This window comes from Procambarus clarkii, chromosome 26, assembly GCF_040958095.1.
Source record: "Procambarus clarkii isolate CNS0578487 chromosome 26, FALCON_Pclarkii_2.0, whole genome shotgun sequence".
Taxonomy (NCBI): domain Eukaryota; kingdom Metazoa; phylum Arthropoda; class Malacostraca; order Decapoda; family Cambaridae; genus Procambarus; species Procambarus clarkii.
Genome location: NC_091175.1, coordinates 14,365,891 through 14,389,428, shown reverse-complemented (window position 1 = coordinate 14,389,428; position 23,538 = coordinate 14,365,891). Strand labels below are relative to the sequence as shown.

Below are 23,538 nucleotides of genomic sequence, written 5' to 3'. Positions count from 1 at the left end.
ACCTGTATCCTTCGTAAATCCCAATCTATTTCCTTGCAGCTGGTTTTGATTAGTAACTAAAAAGCATGTTCTATCTTCTATCAATTAGGCAGATTATTCTTTTCATGTGGCTGGTTACAGATCCCTTTCATTAGTAAAGTTACTGTGCTAATCACAATGCAATCTACCAGTCACCTTCATATAGCACTTCGACATTCCCCTTCATTAAGGCAGGTTAGAAGTTCTCTCTCTCGTTTAGCAGGTCCCCAATTCAACCTCATAACTTAGGATCCCATTTTTCCCTTCAAAGAACAGGTTTCCTGTTCCCTTACATACGGGCGATTCACAGCATTCCTGAGAATCTGCCGTATAGTTCTAAGATTAATAATAAACAGAAGTAATATGCTGTGTTTACTGTTTATGATTCGAGAAAAGTTAAAACTGATAGAGAATATATTGTTGTTTAAATATATATTAAATTTCATAAAATTGTATTACTGCGGTACAGGTGGACGTTCCTTTTATTGTGATGCAGACGTCTTAATTTTCTTGTTACAGCAGGTGTAGTTCAAGGTTTTTTTTTACTCTGATGGTGGCTTTAGCTGTGAAGTTGGCGTCATCTGTGATGCGGGGTCACTTGTGATGTTGGCGTCACCTGTGATGCTGGCGTCATCTGTGATGCTGGAGTCATCATAATGTCACAAACTGACGTTAGGTGTAATTCTGCCTATATATCAACAAGAGACAACTGTTGTCTCTTGTTGACCATTTCCTCCACAGCCACAGGGGCTTAAGCAGGCAACATATATAGGCATTGTCTCTTTATTTGTCGGGGATTTTGGTGCTTATTTGCCACGAGTACCTGGAATGTAAATAAAAATGTATAGTATACGAGAATTTGTGACATAACGACATTATCTCTGAAAAGCGCTACAATTAAAGATAATTTTTGACAGCACATGCTGATAATATGAAATGAAACTCAACTCATATACGAGTATAATCTGATGTATTTGCACAAAATGATATTTCGACCAATAGATGTGTAAACAGCAGGTACTGTCAACTTACTTCCAAGGCTGCCACTGCCGAATCCACCGCCAAATCCACCTCCAGATCCACCACCTTGGTGTCCACCGCTTCCTGAGTGGCCTCCGGAGCCACTTCCACCGCCAAATCCACCTCCAGATCCACCACCTTGGTGTCCACCGCTTCCTGAGTGGCCTCCGGAGCCACTTCCACCGCCAAATCCACCTCCAGATCCACCACCTTGGTGTCCACCGCTTCCTGGGTGGCCTCCGGAGCCACTTCCACCGCCAAATCCACTTCCAGATCCACCACCTTGGTGTCCACCGCTTCCTGGGTGGCCTCCGGAGCCACTTCCACCGCCAAATCCACCTCCAGATCCACCACCTTGGTGTCCACCGCTTCCTGAATGGCCTCCGGAGCCACTTCCACCGCCAAATCCACCACCAGCTCCACCGCCTCCACCAGTTCCCGGCCTACCTCCACCGCCACCTATTCCACCACCGCCTCCAAATCCTCCACCTCCCCCTGAACCACCACCACCTCCTCCTCCAATACCAAATCCACCCCCTCCACCTGCAAAGAGGTAATAAAAACAGCATTAACTACAAATGATAAATATTGATATGTCGCTATCAAAGCAACTGATCTGATGATATGGACAAAGCGTCACATTTTGGCAATTTACACCCTTATGGCTCCTGTTTCATTAGGTGCATATTTCACTGCATTCATTGTCCTCCTCACCTCCACTAGGTAGAAGGCTTCCTCTCCCCGAGACCAGGAGCACAGCGCACGCCAGGAGGGTGACAGTTAGCGGCTTCTGTTGAGAACAACCAAAAAAAAGAAGTGGTTAAAGGTTTCTGTGGAGACCAGCAAAAGGAAATGGTTGAAGGTTACTGTTGCAAACAACGGGTGGATAAAAACTAAAGGTTCTAAGGAGAACAGCAAATGTAAATTGGTTTAAGGTTACTTTTCACATCAACAGGAAAGATTACATAAATAGTTTCAGTAGAAAACAACATGTAAGATGGTGCAGACGAAGGGTCACAATAACGTGGCTGGAGATATGATGACCAAACCCTACACCAGGTAGATGTAGGTAGATGTAGATGACGATGTTTCGGTCCGTCCTGGACCATTATCGCAATCGGCCTGATAATGATCAAGAACGGACCGAAATGTCGTCATCATTTCATCTTCCTGTGTGGGATTTGGTCATCATGTTAGATGGTGTTAATGATTTCTTCTGATGGTATATAATATTGATTTAAAATAAGTAGTGTTGATTAACACACAGATTTAGGATAATAATCGAATATCTTAGATCTTAATCTAAGCTCTGAATAGATAACATTATACAACATATTTTTGAGTAAAAGGACATTATATTTCTCACAGTGACTATAGAATACATAGTCAATACCTTGTGAACAAGCTAGATTAAACAACATATCGTGTGAATACATCACATTATTTACACATAAAAAGGACGAACAGAAAATTCAGCTTCCGGTATTAACAATATGTGAAGTGGACTAGATATCACTGAAACAAATCTTGTAAGAAATACTTCGCGGTTTTTAAGTATTCTCTTAACTCCACCTTGATTCTAATGAGTATCCTGTCATCACTATAAACCCATTACGAGAGACTGCCACCATTGTAGACCTATCATAGGAAAATTGCCATCATTGTAGACCTATCATAGGAAAATTGCCATCATTGTCGACCGGTTATGGGAGCCTGATATCATTACAGACCTATCATGGGAGCTTGCCAACATTGTAGACCTATCATGGTTAAAATGCCATCGTTGTAAAACTATCATGGTCGGGGGGGAAGAAAACTATCAGGAGAAAGCGCCAAGAATATTTCAACTATACAGCACTTAGAAGGCATAAGAATAAGGATTTAGATGGGAAATAGGGAAGGAATGGTGCCCAACCACTTGAAAAAGGGAGGGGAGGATTGAACGCTAACCGGCATGATGCGAGACCGTCGCTCTACCGTCCAGCCGAAATGGTTGGGCGACCTATCGTAGGAGTGTGCCACCATTGTAGACCTATCATAGGAGCCTGCCATCATTGTAGACCTATCTTGGGAAGCCTGTCACTTTTGTAGACATATCACGGGAGCCTGCCAACGTTTCAGACTCTTCATTGGGAGTCTGCCACCATTGTAGACCTATCTTAGGGAGCCTACCACTGTTGTAAACCTTTCGTCGAGAGCCTGCCACCGTTGTACACCTATCATGGGGAGCCTGCCATCATTGTAGACCTATCAAGGGCTGCCTGCCTCCATTGCAGACCTATTACCGGGTGCCTACCTCCATTGTAGATCTATCACGTGGTGCCTGCCACCATTGTAGAATTATCTTGGGGAGTCTGCCACCGTTGTAGACCTCTCATGGGTGGCCTACCACCGGAGTATACATACCACGAGCCTGCCATTATTGTAGCCTTATCATGGGGTGCCTGCCACCATTATTGACCAATCATTGAGTGCCTGTCACCATTGTAGACCTATCATGGGGAGCATGTCGCCCTTGTAGATCAATCATTGGTTCTAGCAACAGGTTTAACTTACCGTGGGGCTTTCCTACCTATCTAGCGATTTAAATTTTTTTTTACTTTACATTTGACCTGCTAACAATATTTTATTTTAATGGAATCTGCCAACAAGAGCAAAAATCCACTGAACGTGATAACAAGTATTACTTTTCATTGGACCTGGTGACAGTGGTGACTTTACAGTAGACTCGATAACAATATCGTCTGTCAATGGGACCTGTTTACAGTGGAGACTTACCATGGCTGCAGGATTGAGAGAGCTTGTACCTCCCTCAGACTACTGAAGTCCTGGCCTGTGCTGCCGCTTATATATGCGCTGGCTGTACAGCAAGGACGGCAACTCGCTCCATGAAAAATGCAAGATCACTGGGTGAACTTGTGAAAGCAGAGGATAAGTTCATAGTGCATTACAAAAGAGTATTAAAGTGTATTATAAAAATACATTTACAGGCATACAAGAAGGATGAAAAGGTAATTCGAGATATAAATGACAGGAATTTTAAACCTTGCAGTGAAAACGCAAGGATTCGTCCTGTCATTTTTATAACAACCCCTCGTATATCTTTCCTCATTATGAGAAATAACATCTCTGGCTCCTCCGACAAACTGAAGTTTGCTAATGTAGTGTATCAATACAAATGCAGTTTTGGCGACTGTGCGCTCCGAAACATATGCTACATTGGACATATCACGAATACAGTGAGTATACGTCTTACACTTCATTTGCAAATCGTAGGTGTTAAGCAATATCATTCTAAACACCACATAACCATCCTGAATCGCCAAGACATAGTGAAAGATATGACAGTAATCACAGGCACCGACGATCGTAGGAGGCTGCGTATACTTGAGACCGTGTTCATTCGGGAGCTGACACCAGTAATCACCATCCAGATGAATTATTAATCTCACCTTCTCGGTCATGTGTGTGTAAACTAAAGTCTTTGAAAATGTAATAAGTTATTACGAAACACGTTCAAGTGTCGCGTCAGACTAGAAATAAAAATGAATTTTGGAGAATTGATTTTTCAATTACCGTCGACAGTAAAAGGAAACATAAGAAATATTGAGAAAATTCGTGTTAGAATTATTAATCTTACTTTTTCGGTCATATATAACAACATATGTTTACAACAGTTTTGGATGAGGTGAACAAAACTTTCAACACAGGATAGAACACGAATCAATGGGTATTGAAGGTAAGAATGGAAGTAATTGCAGAGAGCCTATTGGCCCATATTTCTTGATGCTTCTATATTGGAGCGGAGTCTTGAAGTGGGTAGAATATAGTTGTGCATTAATTGGCTGTTGATTGCTGGTGTTGACTTCTTGATGTGTAGTGCCTCGCAGATGTCAAGCCGCCTGCTATCGCTGTATCTATCGATGATTTCTGTGTTGTTTGCTAAGATTTCTCTGGTGATGGTTTGGTTGTGGGAAGAGATTATATGTTCCTTAATGGAGCCCTGTTGCTTATGCATCGTTAATCGCCTGGAAAGAGATGTTGTTTTGCCTATATACTGAGTTTTTTTAGGCTTACAGTCCCCAAGAGGGCATTTGAAGGCATAGACGACGTTGGTCTCTTTTAAAGCGTTCTGCTTTGTGTCTGGAGAGTTTCTCATGGGTAGGCTGGCCGTTTTTTTGGTTTTATAGTAAATCGTCAGTTGTATCTTCTGATTTTTGTCTGTAGGGATAACGTTTCTATTAACAATATCTTTCAGGCCTCTTTCCTCCGTTTTATGAGCTGTGGAAAAGAGGTTCCTGTAAAATAGTCTAATAGGAGGTATAGGTGTTGTGTTAGTTGTCTCTTCAGAGGTTGCATGGCGTTTCACTTTCCTTCTTATGATGTCTTCAACGAAACCATTGGAGAAGCCGTTGTTGACTAGGACCTGCCTTACCCTACAGAGTTCTTCATCGACTTGCTTCCATCCTGAGCTGTGGCTGAGGGCACGGTCGACATAAGCGTTAACAACACTCCTCTTGTACCTGTCTGGGCAGTCACTGTTGGCATTTAGGCACATTCCTATGTTTGTTTCCTTAGTGTAGACTGCAGCATGGAAACCTCCGCTCCTTTCCATGACTGTTACATCTAGAAAGGGCAGCTTCCCATCCTTCTCCATCTCGTAAGTGAAACGCAACTCAGAATTCCGCTCAAATGCCTCCTTCAGCTCCTGCAGAAATATGCTAATATAAACATTCTAAGGAAACTACTCCAAGCTTGTACTAAAGAGGCACCCTTCTTGAGCCCGGATGGGCACATGTATGAGCAAGTAGATGGGGTCGCCATGGGTTCTCCCCTAGGTGTCCTGTTTGCGAACTTCTACATGGGTACCATCGAACAAAAGGTGTTAGTCGACATGAATTTGAAACCGGCCATATACTGCAGGTATGTTGACGACATTTTTACACATGTACCTGATGTCAGACATCTGCAGGAGCTGAAGGAGGCATTTGAGCGGAATTCTGTGTTGCGGTTCACTGTGTTGCATATTCAGTATTTACTATCTTCTGATTTAGGGCTTCTATCCCTCTAACTATTTTCCTAGCATCAGGGCTTAGCTGAAAGAGGAGTTCTCCAAAACTCATTTTCGTTATTTCAAGGTGAAAAAAAGAGTGAATTACTATAGAAAGTTTTACACTTATTTATACAATTTGCACAACGTTTCGAACCTCCATGGTTCATTCTCAAGTGAAAAGAAATTACAGAACTCGTTGATTTATACCCGTACGGAGTCAGGTGATAAGACAAGTACAATAAAGGTAAAAACAAGGGGGATACATAGGAGATAAATGGGGGACGAAGCACATAACATATGAATAAAGGTAACTGCAGAGGACTATTGGCCCATACGAGGCAGCTCCTATATATAACCACCAAATCCCACTACATACAAAGATTAATCAGGTGTAATTGGCCTGTTATGTAGAACAGTGTCTTCTGAGTTGGCATCGTTATGTTCTGGTCTTGTCCTTACTCTCATGGTCGGTAGAGTAAATAGTTCGGTGATTTGGATGTTCATGGTAGGTTCTATTCTTATGTGAACTGCTTCAAGAATTTGTAATCTTGCATTTTGGGTTTTGTCTATTATACAGGTATTTTTGTTCAACATTTCTCTTGTTAGGGTGATGTCATGGGCTTGTCTCATGTGATTCCTGGGGCACCGGATTGAAGATGACATGTCAAACGCCTCGTCAGCTTGGTCGACGTCATACCTATGTACTTACATTGAAGGTTACATCCTTCGTGGGGGTAAATGTACATGTATACAACGCTTGACTGCTGTAGAGGGTTCTCCGTCGGCTTCGGGCTGTTTTTAATAAGGAGTTCGGAAGTCTTCTTAGTTTTGTAGAATATGATCAGGTCTATGTTTTGGTTAGGAGTAATGCTTTTTGCTCCTTTACGGATTATTTCTTTCATTATTCTTTGGGGCACACGTGAGAAACACAAATGCGAACAGGCCTGAATGGTCCCCAGGCATACATGCAACTGAAAACTCACACCCCAGAAGTGACTCGAACCCATACTGTCAGGAGCACTATGCAACTGGTGTACAGGGCACCTTATCCACTCGATCATCACGACCGGACAAAAGCTGATGGTAGCCGAGGCTATTTTCCCCGAGGAATGAGGTGATTTGATAAAATACTATGCCCAAGATTATCATCAGAGTGCCTGCGGGCTGATGGGGAAAATAGCCTCTGCTACCATCAGCTTTTGTCCGGTCGTGATGGTCGAGTGGATAAGGTGCCCTGTACACCAGTTGCATAGTGCTCCTGGCAGTATGGGTTCGAGTCACTTCTGGAGTGAGTTTTATGTATATATATATATATATATATATATATATATATATATATATATATATATATATATACATACAGGTATATATATATATATTATATATATTATTTATTGAAAACTCACACCCCAGAAGTGACTCGAACCCATACTGCCAGGAGCAACGCAACTGGTATGTACAGGACGCCTTAATCCACTTGACCATCACGACCGGACATAAGGAAGTGATAGCCGAAGCTATTTGAACCACTTCCCCGCTGGCACTCGGATGGTAATCTTGGGCATAGCATTTTATCAAATCACTTCATTCTTTGGAGCAAGTTGTTTTCAGTTGCATATAGTCCTGGGGACCATTCAGGCTTGTTCGCATTTGTGTTCCTCACGTGTGCTCCAAAGAATGAGGTGATTTGATAAAATGCTATGCCCAAGATTAACATCCGAGTGCCGGCGGGGAAGTGGTTCAAATAGCTTCGGCTATCACTTCCTTATGTCCGGTCGTGATGGTCAAGTGGATTAAGGCGTCCTGTACATACCAGTTGCGTTGCTCCTGGCAGTATGGGTTCGAGTCACTTCTGGGGGTGTGAGTTTTCAGTTGCATATAGTCCTGGGGACCATTCAGGCTTGTTCGCATATATATATATATATATATATATATATATATATATATATATATATATATATATATATATATATATATATATATATATATATAATTTATTTAGTATAGTTATTTAATAAATTATATATTATACTTTACTTATAAATTTCAATAATTTATTTAGAATTTAAAGTTTTTTTAAACCAGACCTGAGTGAGACCCTTGATGAGAAGTTTACCACGAGCAAATGCTTCATGGGCGAATCAATATTGACTCGAGCTTCATGGGCAGTGCCTGGTCACTCTCTAGGTTTACCATGCGCTGTGTACTTACTGCAGTGCACCTTTCAGCAGGGAGATAACCTGCTCCTTTGATTTTTGTAGTCAGCAACCCGGCGAGCCTGCAAACAGAGGCTTGGTAAAAAAATATGTTTTTAATTGCTAGTTTGGAGAAAGAAAAGATTCCTCCATGGTATTGGTGACTATATTAACAAAATGATGACTGCAAGACTAAATACGTGTGTTACTGGCTTCATACCCATTCAGGATGTCTATTTTGTTGACATTCTGTGTCAGTGAACTCGCTTTAAGAGCATAAGAAACGGCAGAGGGCCTATTGGCCCATACGAGGCAGCTCCTATTTATAGCCACCCAATCCCACTCATATACATGTCCAACCCACGTTTGAAACAATCAAGAACATAAGAAGAAAGGTAAATGCAGAAGGCCTGTTGGCCCATACGAGGCAGCTCTTATTTATAACCACCCAATCCCACTCATATATATGTCCAAACCACGCTTGAAACAATCGAGGGACCCCACCTCCACGTTACGCGGTAATTGGTTCCACAAATCAACAACCCTGTTACCGAACCAGTATTTACCCAAGTCTCTCCTAAATGTAAACTTATCCAATTTATACCCATTGTTTCGTGTTCTGTCTTGTGTTGATACTTTTAATGCCTTATTAATATCCCCTTTGTTATGTTCATTCATCCACTTGTAAACCTCTATCAAGTCACCCCTAACTCTTCGCCTTTCCAGTGAATGCAATTTAAGCTTTGTTAATCTTTCTTCATATGAAAGATTTCTAATTTGGGAATTAACTTAGTCATCCTACGTTGGACACGTTCAAGTGAATTTATATCCATTCTGTAGTACGGCGACCAAAACTGAACTACATAATTTAAATGGGGCCTAACCAGAGCAAGATATAGCTGAAGAATAACACCAGGTGTCTTGTTACTAACGCTTCGATTAATAAATCCCAGTGTCCTATCCCAATGTCCGTAATTCGCTTATTACCAACATTCATGCATTGATCCTTTTGTTTTAAATTCTTACTAATCATAAGTCCCAGATCCCTTTCGCAATCTCAACACCATCCAGCTCGTATCTTGTAACTCTATCATCATTACCTAGCCTCAAAACTTTACATTTATCAGCATTAAACTGCATCTACTAATCTTTCGACCATTTCAAAACCCTATTTAGATCAACTTGAAGTGATAGTGAGTCTTCTTCCGTGTTAATTTCCCTACCGATTTTTGTATCATCGGCAAATTTGCAAATGTTGCTACTCAAACCTGAATCTAAATTATGTATATATATATATATATATATATATATATATATATATATATATATATATATATATATATATATATATATATATGTATATATATATATATATATATATATATATATATATATATATATATATATATATTATAAACAACAGAGGTCCCAATACAGAGCCTTGAGGCACTCCACTTACAACATTTTCCCCACTATGACTGAACCCCATTTATACTAACTCTCTGTTTCCTTTGGTATAGCCATGCCCTAATCCATCTTAATATAGCACCCCCAATACCATGAGCCTCTATTTTTTTAATCAGTCTTTCATGTGACACTGTATTTATAGCTGTGCTAAAGTCAAGGTACACAACATTGCAAACCTTACCACTATTAACTGCCTCAACTATGCTGGAATAAAAAGATAGCAAATTTGTTACACATGAACGGCCATTTGTAAAACTATGTTGTGGCTCGTTTATTAATTTATGTTTTTCAAGATGAAAACAAGCAGTATTTGCAATTATCGATTCAAGTAACTTTCCCACAATAGACGTTAGGCTAATTGGCCGATAGATTGATGCAAGTGATCTATCTCCTTTCTTAAAAATTGGTACCACATTAGCAATCTTCCACGACTCTGGTGCTCTGCCTGACTCTAATGATTTATTAAATGGATATGGATATAAGTTCGCTTGAACGTGTCCAACGTAGGATGACAAAGTTAATTCCCCAAATTAGAAATGTTTCATATGAAGAAAGATTAATAAAGCTTAAATTGCATTCACTGGAAAGGCGAAGAGTTAGGAGTGACATGATAGATGTTTACAAGTGGATGAATGGACATAACAAAGGGGATATTAATAGGGTATTAAAAGTATCGACACAGGACAGAACAGGAAACAATGGGTATAAATTGGATAAGTTTAGATTTAGGAAAGACATGGATAAATACTGGTTCGGTAAGAGGGTTGTTGATTTGTGGAACCAATTACCGTGTAACGTGGTGGAGGTGGGGTCCCTCGATTGTTTCAAACGTGGGTTGGACATGTATATGAGTGGGATTGGGTGGTTATAAATAGGAGCTGCCTCGTATGGCTGTCAACAGCAAATTAATGCACAGCTATATTCTACCCACTTCAAGACTCCGAACCAATATAGAAGCATCAAGAGGAAGTGTTGATGCTATGGGCCAATAGGCCTTCTACAGTTACTTCCATTCTTATGTTTTTATGCCCATAGGTTCGTGTCCCATCATGTGCAAATGTCAATCACCTCCCCCAAAACTTTTGTACCATATCACCTCACCCAAATGCGAGTATAAGTATGGATGTATTTTGCGTGTTTACAGCCACTCTCCTGGTCAACAAAGGTGTCCAGCAGCTGGACACCCTCATAAAGACTGTGAAGCAGTATCCTCCCCCGCGATAACAGCTTGATGGTTAAATGCAACCTCAGAATACTGAAAAAAAAAATTGTACCACTTACGGGCTATTCATGCCCGTGCCACCTCTTGGGTGGCGGCTTAATCTTTATCAATCATCAATCAATCGTGTTTACAGGTTACAGTTGATTGTGATAATTTTTTATCCCTTACAAATTAAAACTATTGACCAATGAACCACCAAAATCTGACGTGAACGCCGATACCGAGTGCAGAGTGCTCGGAGTGAACAGCCTTCAGTGTTCTTAGAACTCCCTTTCTTTCTCAACATTTGCATCTCCCAAATATTTTCCCATGACTTCCAGGTATTGGCACGGCTGTTGCTGAGGAGGTCCTGGTCCGAGTACCTCACGTCCTACCTTCAGTGTGGGTCGCTGACCCTCGGTCGCACCTCACAAAGGCTCAGACTTTTCCAGCCAGGTTAGTCGTTAATTTCTTGCTGGCTCATGTTTACTTATTTTAATATTGGTAAACATTTTCTTTCTTATTTTGTACGGTTATTGAATTTAATAACTAAAGTCAATACGATCTTAAGCAGAGCTTGAATCTCTTTTATATTCTCAGTTCATTAAAAATCACATCAAAATTTATTGATTATAATGCACACAAAAACACGAACACACACATACGCGCGCGCGAACACAAACAGGCTCTGGTGGCAGAGTGGACAGCACGCTGGATACGTAGTCCGGGGTTCGATTCCCGGCGGCGGCGGCGGAAACAGATGGGCATAATTTATTTCGCCCTGATGCTCCTGTTACTAGCAGGAAATTGGTACCTGGGAATTAGACAGCTGATACGTGCTGTTTCCTGTGTGTGTGTGTGTGCCAAAAAAATTGTTAGTGGTTAGTAACAGTTGATTGATTGACGGTTGAGAGGCGGGCCGAAAGAGCAGAGCTCAACAAAGGATCAATGCATGAATGTTCGTAATAAGGCAAATAAGACACTGGGATTTATTAATCGAAGCGTTAGTAACAAGACACCTGGTGTTGTTCTTCAGCTATATCCTGCTCTGGTTAGGCCCCATTTAGATTATGCAGTTCAGTTTTGGTCGCCGTACTATAGAATGGATATAAATTCATCCTACGCTGGAACGCGTCCAGCGTAGGATGACTAAGTTAATTCCCCAAATTAGAAATCTTTCATATGAAGAAAGATTAACAAAGCTTAAATTGCATTCACTGGAAAGGCGAAGACCTGGAAACACAAACCGAAACTGTCTCTATTTTCTGCTTGTTGCAACTTGTAATAAAGTTGTTACACCTTGGCTTAACGTGTTTATGACGTATTAGAACGTTGTTATAACTTACTATATTGGTTGTTATAACTGGTTAGGTCTTAAAACTTGTTCGAACGTTGTACTAACGTCGTAGTTTCGGTGTGTGTTTGGCGGGTCGAGTTAGGGGTGACATGATAGAAGTTTACAAGTGGATGAATGGATATAACAAAGGGGATATTAATAGGGTATTAAAAGTATCAACACAAGACAGAACACGAAACAATGGGTATAAATTGGATAAGTTTAGATTTAGGAAAGTCTTGGGTAAATACTGGTTCGGTAACAGGGTTGTTGATTTGTGGAACCAATTACCGCATAACGTGGTGGAGGTGGGATCCCTCGATTGTTTCAAGCGAGGGTTGGACATGTATATGAGTGGGATTGGGTGGTTATAAATAGGAGCTGCCTCGTATGGGCCAATAGGCCTTCTGCAGTTGTTCTTATGTTAACCCCCGCAAGCACAACTAGGTGAGCACACACATACACTATAGTGGCGAACCGTCACCAGTGGAGTCCCACAAGGATCAGTCCTTGGAACTGTTTCTGATATATGTTAATGATCGCCCAGAATGAATAGACTCGTTCCTCTCAATGTTTGCTGATGATGCATAAATTATGAGGAGGATTAAGACAAGATAGTATAAGACTACAAGATGACTTAGACAAACTGAAGGAATTATCCAACAAATGGCTACTAAAATTCAACCCAAGTAAATGAAAGGTGATGAAACTAGGCTGAGGAAATGGAAGGCCAAACACAAGATACCGATTGGGAGATGAAGACCTTCCTGAAACGGACAGAGAGAAAAAATCTAAGAGTTGATATCAAGCCAAACCTGTCTCCTAAAGCCCACATCAAAAGAGTAATGTCGGCGGCGTATGCGAGGCTGGCTAACATCAGAACTGCCTTCAGAAACCTGTGTAAGGGAATCCTTCAGAACCTTGTATACCACGTACGTGAGGCCAATACTGTAGTATGCGGCCGCAGCATGGAGACCATACCTTGTCAAGCCCAAGACGAAGGTGAAAAATGTTCAGAGGTATGCCACTAGGCTAGTCCCAGAACGAAGAGGCATGAGTTATATAAAAAAGGCTGCGTGAACTGCACCTCATGTCGCTGGAAGAAAGGAGAGTCAGGGGAGGGAGGCATGATAACCACATAAAAGATTCTTAGGGGAATTGACAGGATAGACAAAGACAGTTTATTTAACACAAGGGACACAGACACGCATTAGGGGACACAGGTGAAAATTGAGTGTCCAAATTAGCCATAAAGACATTAGAAAGAATTTTTTTAGTGTTAGTGTAGTTAATAAATGGAACCCATTAGAATACCATACCCAGTTTTTTGTGTAGATATGATAGAACCCAATAGGCTCAGGAACCTGTACACCTGTTGATTAACTGTTGAGAGGCGGAACCAAAGAGGCGAAGCTCAAACCCTGCAAGCACAACTAGGTGAGTACAACTAGATGAATACACACACACGTAGGGCGCTGGTGGCTAAGTGGACAGCACGCTAGATTCTGTGGTTCGGGGTTCGATTCCCGGCGCCGGCGGAAACAGTTGGGAAGAGTTTCTTTCACCCTGATGCCCCTATTACCTAGCAGTAAATAGGTACCTGGGAGTTAGATAGCTGTTACGGGCTGCTTCCTGTGTGTGTGGGGGGGGGGGGAAAGTTAGTAGTCAGTAACAGTTGATTGATTGACAGTTGAGAGGCGGGCCGAAAGAGCAGAGCTCAACCCTCCGCAAGCACAACTAGGTGATTGATTGATGAAGATTAAGCCACCCAAAAGGTGGCATGGGCATGAATAGCCCATAAGTGGTGGCCCTTTTGAGCCATTTCCAGTATCAATAGATGATACTGGAGATCTGTGGAGGTGCGACTGCACCCTGCGTGTGTGAAGTAGGTGAATATATATACACACACACACCATTGATGACCAGTGAAGTCAAGTCACTTTTGATGTTTTCTTTGACCCACACGCATACCATGCACTGCTTTTACTCTTTACCATACATATCCACCTTTTCACGCCATGATCCACTTGCACAATATTCTGACCCACTTGTACATTATTTCCCACCTGTGCATCATACTGACCCATCTGTACACAATGCTGATCAATTTAATGCCGTACTGACCCATTTCTGCATCATACTGACTTACCTGAACACTATATTGGCCCAACACCACATCATAATAAACCACCGTACTGAAAACTGTTCAAATTGCACATCTTTGCATCATAATACACTATACTGACTCAACGGAACAGGTTTATCAACCTACTCCATCATTTCGACACACCTGTATGCCATACTGACACAGTTTTACACCATAAGGACCTAACTTTACGTCATACTGACCCATCTGCACTGACCTATCTGTTCACCATGCTGACCTTATTGTAAAACAAACTAACTCACCTGTATGCCATACTAACTCACCTGTACGCCATCCTTACTCACCAATGTGAAGAATAAGATGAAAATTAAGAATAAGATGAAAATTAAGAATAAGATGAAAATTAAGAATAAGATGAATATTAAGAATAAGATGAAAATTAAGTATGAGGAGAAAACTAAGAATAAGATGAAAGGTAAGAATAAGAAGAAAGGTAAGAATAAGATGAAAATTAAGAATAAGCTGAAAACTAAGAATGAGATGAAAGGTAAAAATGAGAAGAAAGGTAAGAATAAGATGAAAGGAAAAAAAAAGGCATGAATTGAAGAACTGGTACGAAAGTACTCCATGTTCTGACTCACATTTACACTATTCTGCAACCTATCAATTCACCATACTACCTGTACACCATATTGATCCACTTGTTAACAATAATGTGACCCGTCTGTACAACTCTAACCATCTAACCTGTACACTTTACTGCTCTGCCTTTACGCATAACTGATTCAGCTGGACACTACATGCACACCTTTACCTGTATAATAAACTGACGCACCTGTACACCATACTGACCTATGTATACACCATACCCAAACCCAAATGTACAACATACTGACCAAACTATACACTATAATGATTCATCTGTACAACATATTGGCCCACCTCGACACCATACTGGTTCCCTTTGCACCATTTTGATCCATCTGCACACCAATAACCATTTAACCATAGTTAAATAAACCCATACACCATACTGGCACACCTGTACACAACTCTGACACACCTGTAGACAACACTGATACACCTGTAAACAACACTGACACACCTGTACACAACACTGATACACCTGTACACAGCACTGACGCACCTGTACACAACACTGACTCACTTGTACATTATTCTGGCCCGCCTGTGCACCTTCGGTATATATTACTCAATTAAAGAGTAAACTTCCCCACCATCTATCACGAGTCTGTCATCGAGGAAACAGGAGTCACAAGTGGAGGAAAATTTAAAATATCTTCTCCCTCCAGTGCGCGACTCCTACGAGAACTCCGTCTTTACTTTTCTGTTGTGGAGTCTGAGCCAATCTTTCAGTGTCCTCTACAGAGGAACCTGCGACACTCGACTAATGTCATAAAGGGCCAGAGACCACCTGGACTACCTGTACAGGTGGACCACCTCAGAGGGTGGTCTCTGGCCCTAAACATTCGTCCATGGCCCCTAGCGTGTTGCCCCCACTATCAGAGTGCTGATCATGGCTTTTAGGGGGGAGGGGGTCTTCCCGAAGGTCGGGAGAACTACATTTAGCTTTCATGGCCTTCGAGGGCTGCCTTAGACCTTGTAGGGCTGTTCATGGTCCTAATCAACTGTCGCGGGCACTCTTTGCCACTGGCCCTGGAGAGCTGCCATTGGCTCTAGAATCCTCATAAGTCTAGGCTCTTGAGAGATTTGAATGACCCTATAGGTCTGACCCCAGGCTCTAGAGTGCTGCCCCCTAAACCTTGACTGCTGCCCTCAGGCACAAAAAGGACACTCACAGCACCAGGTTGCTGTCACTGGCTCTGGAGGGCCAATAGAAAAGATTGTCCAAAAAATAAACCAATCAATGTTCATAAGCGCGTTGTTCCCAGACGGAGCTCACACCGCCTGCCCCGCCAAGACCAGCAGTGATGTTTGCCTAATGTCTGTCCCACAAGGTACGACGCACCCGCCAAGTCAAGGGCATGTCAGGTTGCCTGGGTGGGATGACTGGCGCCTTTTACCCTTCGCTGTTGGCTGGAAGTTTACAAAACACACACACATACTTGCTTGAGGCTACAAGATGACCTGGACAAACTGAAGGAATGATCCAACAAATGGCTGTTAGAGGTTTAACACAAGCAAATGTAATGTAGTGAAAATAGGTATAGGAAGCAGAAGGCCAGATACAAGATATCATTTGGGAGACGAATTTCTTCAAGAATCAGAGAGAAAGACCTAGGGGGTTGATATCACGATAGACCTGTCCCCTGAAGCCCCATATCAAGAGGATAACATCAGCAACATATATGCCAGGTTGGCCAACATTAGAACGGCCTTAAGAAACTTATGTAAGGAATCATTCACAACTTTGCATACCACTTATGTCAGACCATACTGGAGTGTGCAGCTCTTGCATGGAGTTCATATCTCGTCAAGCGCAGGACTAAATTGGAGAAGATTCAGAGTTATACCACCAGACTAGTACCCAAGCTGAACGGCATGAGCTACGAGGAGAGACTACGGGAAGTAAACCTCACGTTGCTATAAGACAGAAGAGTTAGGGGAGACATAATCATCACATAGAAGATTTTCAGAGGAATTGAAAGGGTAGATTAGGACACCTTATTTAACACATGGGACCCACACACACTTAGGGACACAGGTGGAAATTGATCACCCAAATGAGCCACTGAGACATTAGAAAGAACTTTTTCAGTGTCAGGGTAGTTAACAAATGGAATGCATTAGGCAATGATGTGGTGGAGGCTGACAGTTTCCATTCACAGTTTCAAATTTAGATTTGATAGAGCCCAGTAGGCTCTGGAACCTATACATCAGTTGATTGACATTTGGGAGGCGGGACCAAAGAGCCGAAGCTCAACCACCGCAAGCACAACTGGGTGAGTACACTACACACAGAAATCACAATTAAATCTATATAAAAAAATAATAATACATATCAGGTATATTAACGGAGGGGAGGGAACTATCAGGAGGGAAGCGCCAAGCCATTATGACCATATAGCACTGGGAAGGGATCAGGATAAGGATTTGGGGTGGGACGGGGGAAGGAATGGTGCCCAACAACTAGGACGTTCGGGGATTGAACGTCGACCTGCATAAACGAGACCGTCGCTCTACCGTCCAGCCCAAGTGGTTGGACGGTAGAGCGTCCAATATATATATATATCAACAGTACGTCCTTGATATATCACAATTACGTGATATATCAAGAGTTCGAACTCGTACCGATATCACTCGTACTGCGTTGATAGACGACACCACGCCAAACAGGAATGGAAATTCTGAGTTTTAATTTTCAATGCAAAAGGCAAGGTTTTACAAATGGATGGTGAAAATTAAAAAATATTATTCAATTTCAAGAAGAAATAATTATGAGTCTGAAGAGGATTTACGAGTATGCTAGTTTGGAGTAAGGATGCAGTCAGTAACAAAACAGTAAAATAAAAATTAGGAAAAATGAAGGAGGAAAACAAAGATGCAACCCACAACAGTTGTTTATCTCACAAATGTCATTCTAGTGCTAGGTGAACATAGCATTAAGGTTAAATGGAAATAAGCCCAAGTGGTTTCCTTCCGGTGACCCTAGTATCTGTCTCAAAATTATATATATTCACTTGTCAGTGTTATCCAAAATTGGACTTAAACTCTGTGATTTTAAACCATTTTTTTCGCAAATTCGTAAAATTGTTTCTTGTTATAATTTTCTAGAGTAAATGATGAAAAATGTGGAGAGATAAATTAAAACTGTTTGCATTATGTATAACTTCTGTATACCATGTTCCATTGTATACTGGACATTGTATAGAACACCTTGAGAAAGGATGTAGGTGACATTTGCAAATTTGGTTTTGAGTACACTTACACATACAGTGGGTCTCTCCTTCATCATCATTGTAGTAAGTTTCTCCAATAATATTACTATTGTAATTATTTTCTTATAAAGTAACGGGAAAAACGTATATAGATAAATTAAAATCATGTACAAATTTCTAGTTACTTTAAGTGAGGTATCATGACAAATTATATTCTTCCATTTTAAGTTAGGTGTTTTTGAATCTAGATACTCGATTAAAAAAAAGCGGTTTGCAAAAACAATGAATTTAAACAATTCAGCCAAATATTTTGGTCTTAAGAAGTTATAGAACAACCTGAAAATTTCTTAAAAGTTATGAAAACAAATCTTGCTTCTATACTTTGTGTCTGGAAAGATAAGAAATGAAAATTATGAACTGTGGAGGTGAGTTCCCAGCTGTGTTGCTCTCTTTACCCACGGGAGTGAATAATAAAAACTTGTATATACAAAAAATAATTTAATTTTGTATTTTTTCTCATGTAGTAGGTTGTGGCCACCTGAAAGAGATATGATTTATTAAATCTGCAATTTTGATCTGTTTTCGTGTGAGTGTGAGCCTCTGTTCTGAGTTGCGGTGAGTGTATGCAGTATTCGCAGTGAATTACTCCAATTAGGTAAAATTGTTTATACATTTTGTCAATAAAGATGATATAATAATAACTGCTCTCGCTCTCATCTCCACTGATGTGATGTTGCAAAACTTCTGGAGTATATCTTCCACCATTTTCACGACTTCATTCAGAGGACCCCCAGTGTTATACAGTAAATACCCTGGTCGTGAAAACGCTTTGACCGGGAGTTGGAGATCAAGAGTCCTTACCATTGATGAGTACTGAGGGAAAGTGTAATTTTTCTCCTCATGAACGTTTGGTCGACAGAAAAATCGGTCAACCTGAGGCAAAAATCACAAATCAACGTAACCCGGATGCGATACCAACTCCAGATACTGATCATAGCATTAGACAAATTGCTTTTCCACACTCGCAGATGTAAGACGCAGTGCCAAGTCGAAGAAGTATTGTTGTCTTGTTATATTAAAGTAACCTTTTATTATGCTTCCGATTGTGTCTCGGGACATATCCAGGATGGAATTTCCTTTAAAATAATTTTGCTTTCAAATGCTATTGGTTTATTCAAATAGTACAAAAATTAATATATTTATTAATGTAAAATAATTTAATCGCATGTTTAGTTATATTTGAGGAATAGACTGATTTTTTAGCCTTTACATGCAACTAAATCTATATCACTTAACCCTAGAAATTGCTTTCAATAATATTCTAAATATTTCCAATACAATTCTTTCCCAAGTTAACTATTGGTGTAATCGATTTGGCGATGATTTCAGGAGGTACAAGGGTGAGTCAAGTGCTGGCACGGACTTCAGGAGGTTCAAGGGTGAGCCAAGTGCTGGCGAGGACTTCAAGAGGTTCAAGAGACCCAAGTGGTGGCTAGGTCGGCAGCAGGTTTAAGAGTGAACCAAGTGTTGGCGAAGCCTTCAACAAGTTCAAGGGTGAACCAGGTGATGTGAAGCACACTGATCAAACGTCTCGGTCTTTCCTGAAGTCTGCCGGTCGATTTAATTATTTCCCATATCCACCGCCGCCTCCAAATCCACCACCACCTCCTCCATGGTGTCCACCGCCGAATCCGCCTCCAAATCCGCCACCACCTCCATGATGTCCATGTCCTCCACCCCCTCCAAATCCGCCTCCACCTCCAAAGCCACCACCGCCTCCAAAGCCTCCACCTCCTCCAAATCCTCCTGTTAACATGTACATGATTTTAAATTAACATGATTTTAACTTTAATAAAGACACCGTTTAATAAAGTATGTCAAATTGCTTGCCTAATCTATATTTATATTTATAGAACAGGTACACTACCTGTCAAATCCTGATATACATAACATTTTACAGTAAATATTAGTGTCTAATTACAATATTAGCTTTCATTTACAGTGTTTGATTTAAATTTCAGTACATATTTCTACCACTATCCAGGACTTACCTCCGCCATGATGACGTCTACCACTAACTGAGGCCATGAGAACGGTTGAGACCAGGAAGAACAGGAAGTAAAGTTTCTGTGGAAAAAAAGGAGAGGAGATTTAATCAGCTCTGCAAGGGATTGGCCACTCGTATTAGAGAAGGTGGTATCAGCTCTGCAAGGGATTGGCCACTCGCATTAGAGAAGGTGGTATCAGCTCTGCAAGGGATTGGCCACTCGCATTAGAGAAGGTGGTATCAGCTCTGCAAGGGATTGGCCACTCGTATTAGAGAAGGTGGTATCAGCTCTGCCAGAACATGGTAGTAGTAGTAGTGGGCTTCATTATATTATAGGAATTAGGGGCCACAATTATCCGAAAACCCATCAACAGTTTGAGCTGATAAGATTATAATAGATATTGTTATAATAGGTACCTTATTACCTGTAGAATACTTATTTGTGTATATATATATATATATATATATATATATATATATATATATATATATATATATATATATATATATACTATCTTTGTTTCAATGAGTAAAATATGACAACCCAAATGACCTACCATGTTGGCGTCGTGACACACTGATGAGTAGCCATGCTGGTGTTGTGCCACACTGATGAGTAGCCATGCTGGTGTTGTGCCACACTGATGACTAGCCATGCTGGTAGCTTACCACACTGAGAACTATATATGCTGGTGACTTATGAAACTGATGACTTGACGTGCTGGTAACTTAACACACTGATAATCAGTAATCCTGGTGACTTACCTCATTCATGACTAGCCATGCGGGTGACTTACCACACTGGTGACTTGGTATACAGATAACTTACCACACAAGTGACTTACCATGCTGGCTAGGCTGCGTGAGAGAGACGGAGGCGCCCCTTGTGGTGTCGGCGGGTTCTGGACGCTATATATATACACAGTAGGCAAGACCCACAAATAGGTCAACTGGATAGAGAGCTCCGTTAGGTCAATGATTAGCAGATCTGGAGGTGTGGAGAGAGTCAGTGGGAATACCAGGATGAATAGGGCGGGAAGAGAATACCAGGAAGAAGAGAGAAAATGATTACTTATCCTGGTACTGGTCACAGTTCATGTGACCCAGCAATGGCTGCATGTCATGGGCCATATGTTTCGATGGACCAGATAAGTATAGATAAGAATGATATATAAGTATATATCATTCTTCTTTCTCGTTCTTTCTATTAGAAAGCAATTTTGTGTCATTTCAGGTCTGTATAGTATCGAGAGACTTAATGATTACTAACCTTGTACATATGATAATGGTTAAATATCTTGAATCCCAGGTAATGGTTAGAAATCTTGCACCTCAGGTAATAGTTACAAGTCTTATTCCCTGGTAATGGTTGCAGGTATTGTACTCAGGTAATGGTTACAAGTTTTGTACCCCTGGTAAAATTTACAGGTTTGTTCCCTAGTAATGGTTACAGGATATGTACATTGGTAATGGTTACAGGTCTTGTACCTTGGTAATAGTTACAGGTAGAATGAATTGGTAATGATAACAGGTCTCTTACCAGGGAAATAGTTACAGATTTTGTTCCCTGATAATGGTTACAGGTTACTGTACAATGGTAATGGTTTCAGGTTTTGTAATAGTTACTGACCTTGTTATTTAGTAATGGGTACAAGTCTTGTACAACAAAAATACAAATTTGACAGATTATATTAACACAAAAATAATTGTTCTCAACTTTGACAGAGAACCTGATTGTCTGAATGGTAATATAATTAATCTGATATATAATCTGATTAATGGTTAGCCTGATACGTAATCTGATAAGACAGTTAATCAGTTAATTTCAGTTAATCTGAAAAATTGTCTAAGACTGACCGCTAACTTGACACAGCTAATTATTATCCTGATTAGGAATGGGATTAGCTTAACTCTTATCCTGATAAATCTTTGAGTCTAACAGTTATCCTAATAATTAATCTCATAAGTCTGGTAGTTAGTCTTGAGACTGGCAGCTCACACAATAAGTATGCGGGTATATCTAATAGATGACCGGATAAGCCTGACAGTTAACCTGAAAAGTCTGACAGTTAACCTGATATGTCTGACAACTAACTTACTAAGTCTTACAGTTAACCTGATAAGTCTGACAGATAACATGAGAAGTCTGATAGTTACCCTGATAAGACTAATAGGTAACCTGATAAGTCTGACAATTAATCTTAAAAGTCTGACAAATCACCTTAAAAGTCTGACAGTATATATCATAAGGCTGACAGTATATCCCATAAGGTTGACAGTTAACCTGATGTCTGACAGCTAACCTAATAAGTCTGACAGTTAACCTGATAATACTAATAGGTACCCTGATAAGGCTGAGAATTAATCTTAAAAGTCTGACAATTCACCTTAAAAATCTGACAGTATATATATATCATAAGCCTGACAGTTAACCTGACGTCTGACAATTTCCTGATAAGTCTGTCAGTTAACCTGATAAGTCTGAAAGTAAATCTCATAAGGCTGACAATTAACCTGATAAACATTACATCTAACGATATGAATGTATATATCATAATATTTCTAACATTTAATAAGATCTTAACTCAGTTAACCTAATCTCATCCTCAAGTGCGGACAAAATTACAAGAACTTTGATGATTATAGTTTATACTTTTTAATCATAAGGAGGAAAAGGAGGCCATATATAAATTTACGGAATTAATACTGAAAAACAATAAGTTTAATAAACAAATATTGGAAAAACTGAACTAATGTATGATGACGAATTTACTATAAAAATGACAATTATACGGGATAATATCGATCACAGATTTGTCTAGTCAGTGAACTGGATTAGGGGTTTTCTACTGCCACACGATCCTCGGTCTTGGAAGTTACTGAGCCCTCACTGCTTGGAGCTTTTAAAATGCTAAGCTAACCTACATACGTAAATACATAGATACACAGATTTACGTATGCCCTACATAAAGTGTTCGATGTGTTTTTTACATAGTGTCATTAGTGTGCATTTACAAAGGTGAAAGCACCGAATCACCTTCTGTGGTTGATTGTTCAATAAACCCTTGAACTATATGTTTATCACATCTCTAACCCTATCCATGGAGGACAGAAGAAAATGTATATATGCTGATTAGCATTGTAAATGTGTGGCCACGTCAGTGGTAGGAAACAAAAAATGCTTGGAGCAGGAAGTCCAAAGTAGCATTGTCAGGCGTTTGAAGGTCCCTTCAA

At 40.5% G+C, this 23,538-nt stretch overlaps 1 protein-coding gene across 1 annotated transcript; it reads right to left on the bottom strand.

Annotated features, from left to right (window-relative positions):
* Positions 1 to 377: 377 nt before the first annotated feature.
* On the bottom strand, positions 378 to 14,731 carry LOC123756635 (uncharacterized). Its single transcript, XM_069331487.1, has 5 exons — positions 14,721 to 14,731; positions 9,786 to 9,957; positions 1,753 to 1,828; positions 1,051 to 1,581; positions 378 to 841 (listed from the first exon to the last, which is right to left on the bottom strand). Exons 1-5 carry the CDS (start codon positions 14,729 to 14,731, stop codon positions 825 to 827), a joined length of 807 nt encoding a protein of 268 aa, XP_069187588.1. The 3' UTR covers positions 378 to 824.
* Between the last annotated feature and the right edge of the window lie 8,807 nt (positions 14,732 to 23,538).

What these genes read in the sequence shown, in the direction of transcription:
- LOC123756635 (XM_069331487.1), bottom strand. An exon ending in TATACCAAAGGAAACAGAGA is followed by an intron (nt 1,829 to 9,785) that starts GTTAGTATAAAT and finishes TGTTCTCAACAG; the next exon opens with AAGCCGCTAACTGTCACCCT. An exon ending in AAGCCTTCTACCTAGTGGAG is followed by an intron (nt 1,582 to 1,752) that starts GTGAGGAGGACA and finishes ACCTCTTTGCAG; the next exon opens with GTGGAGGGGGTGGATTTGGT.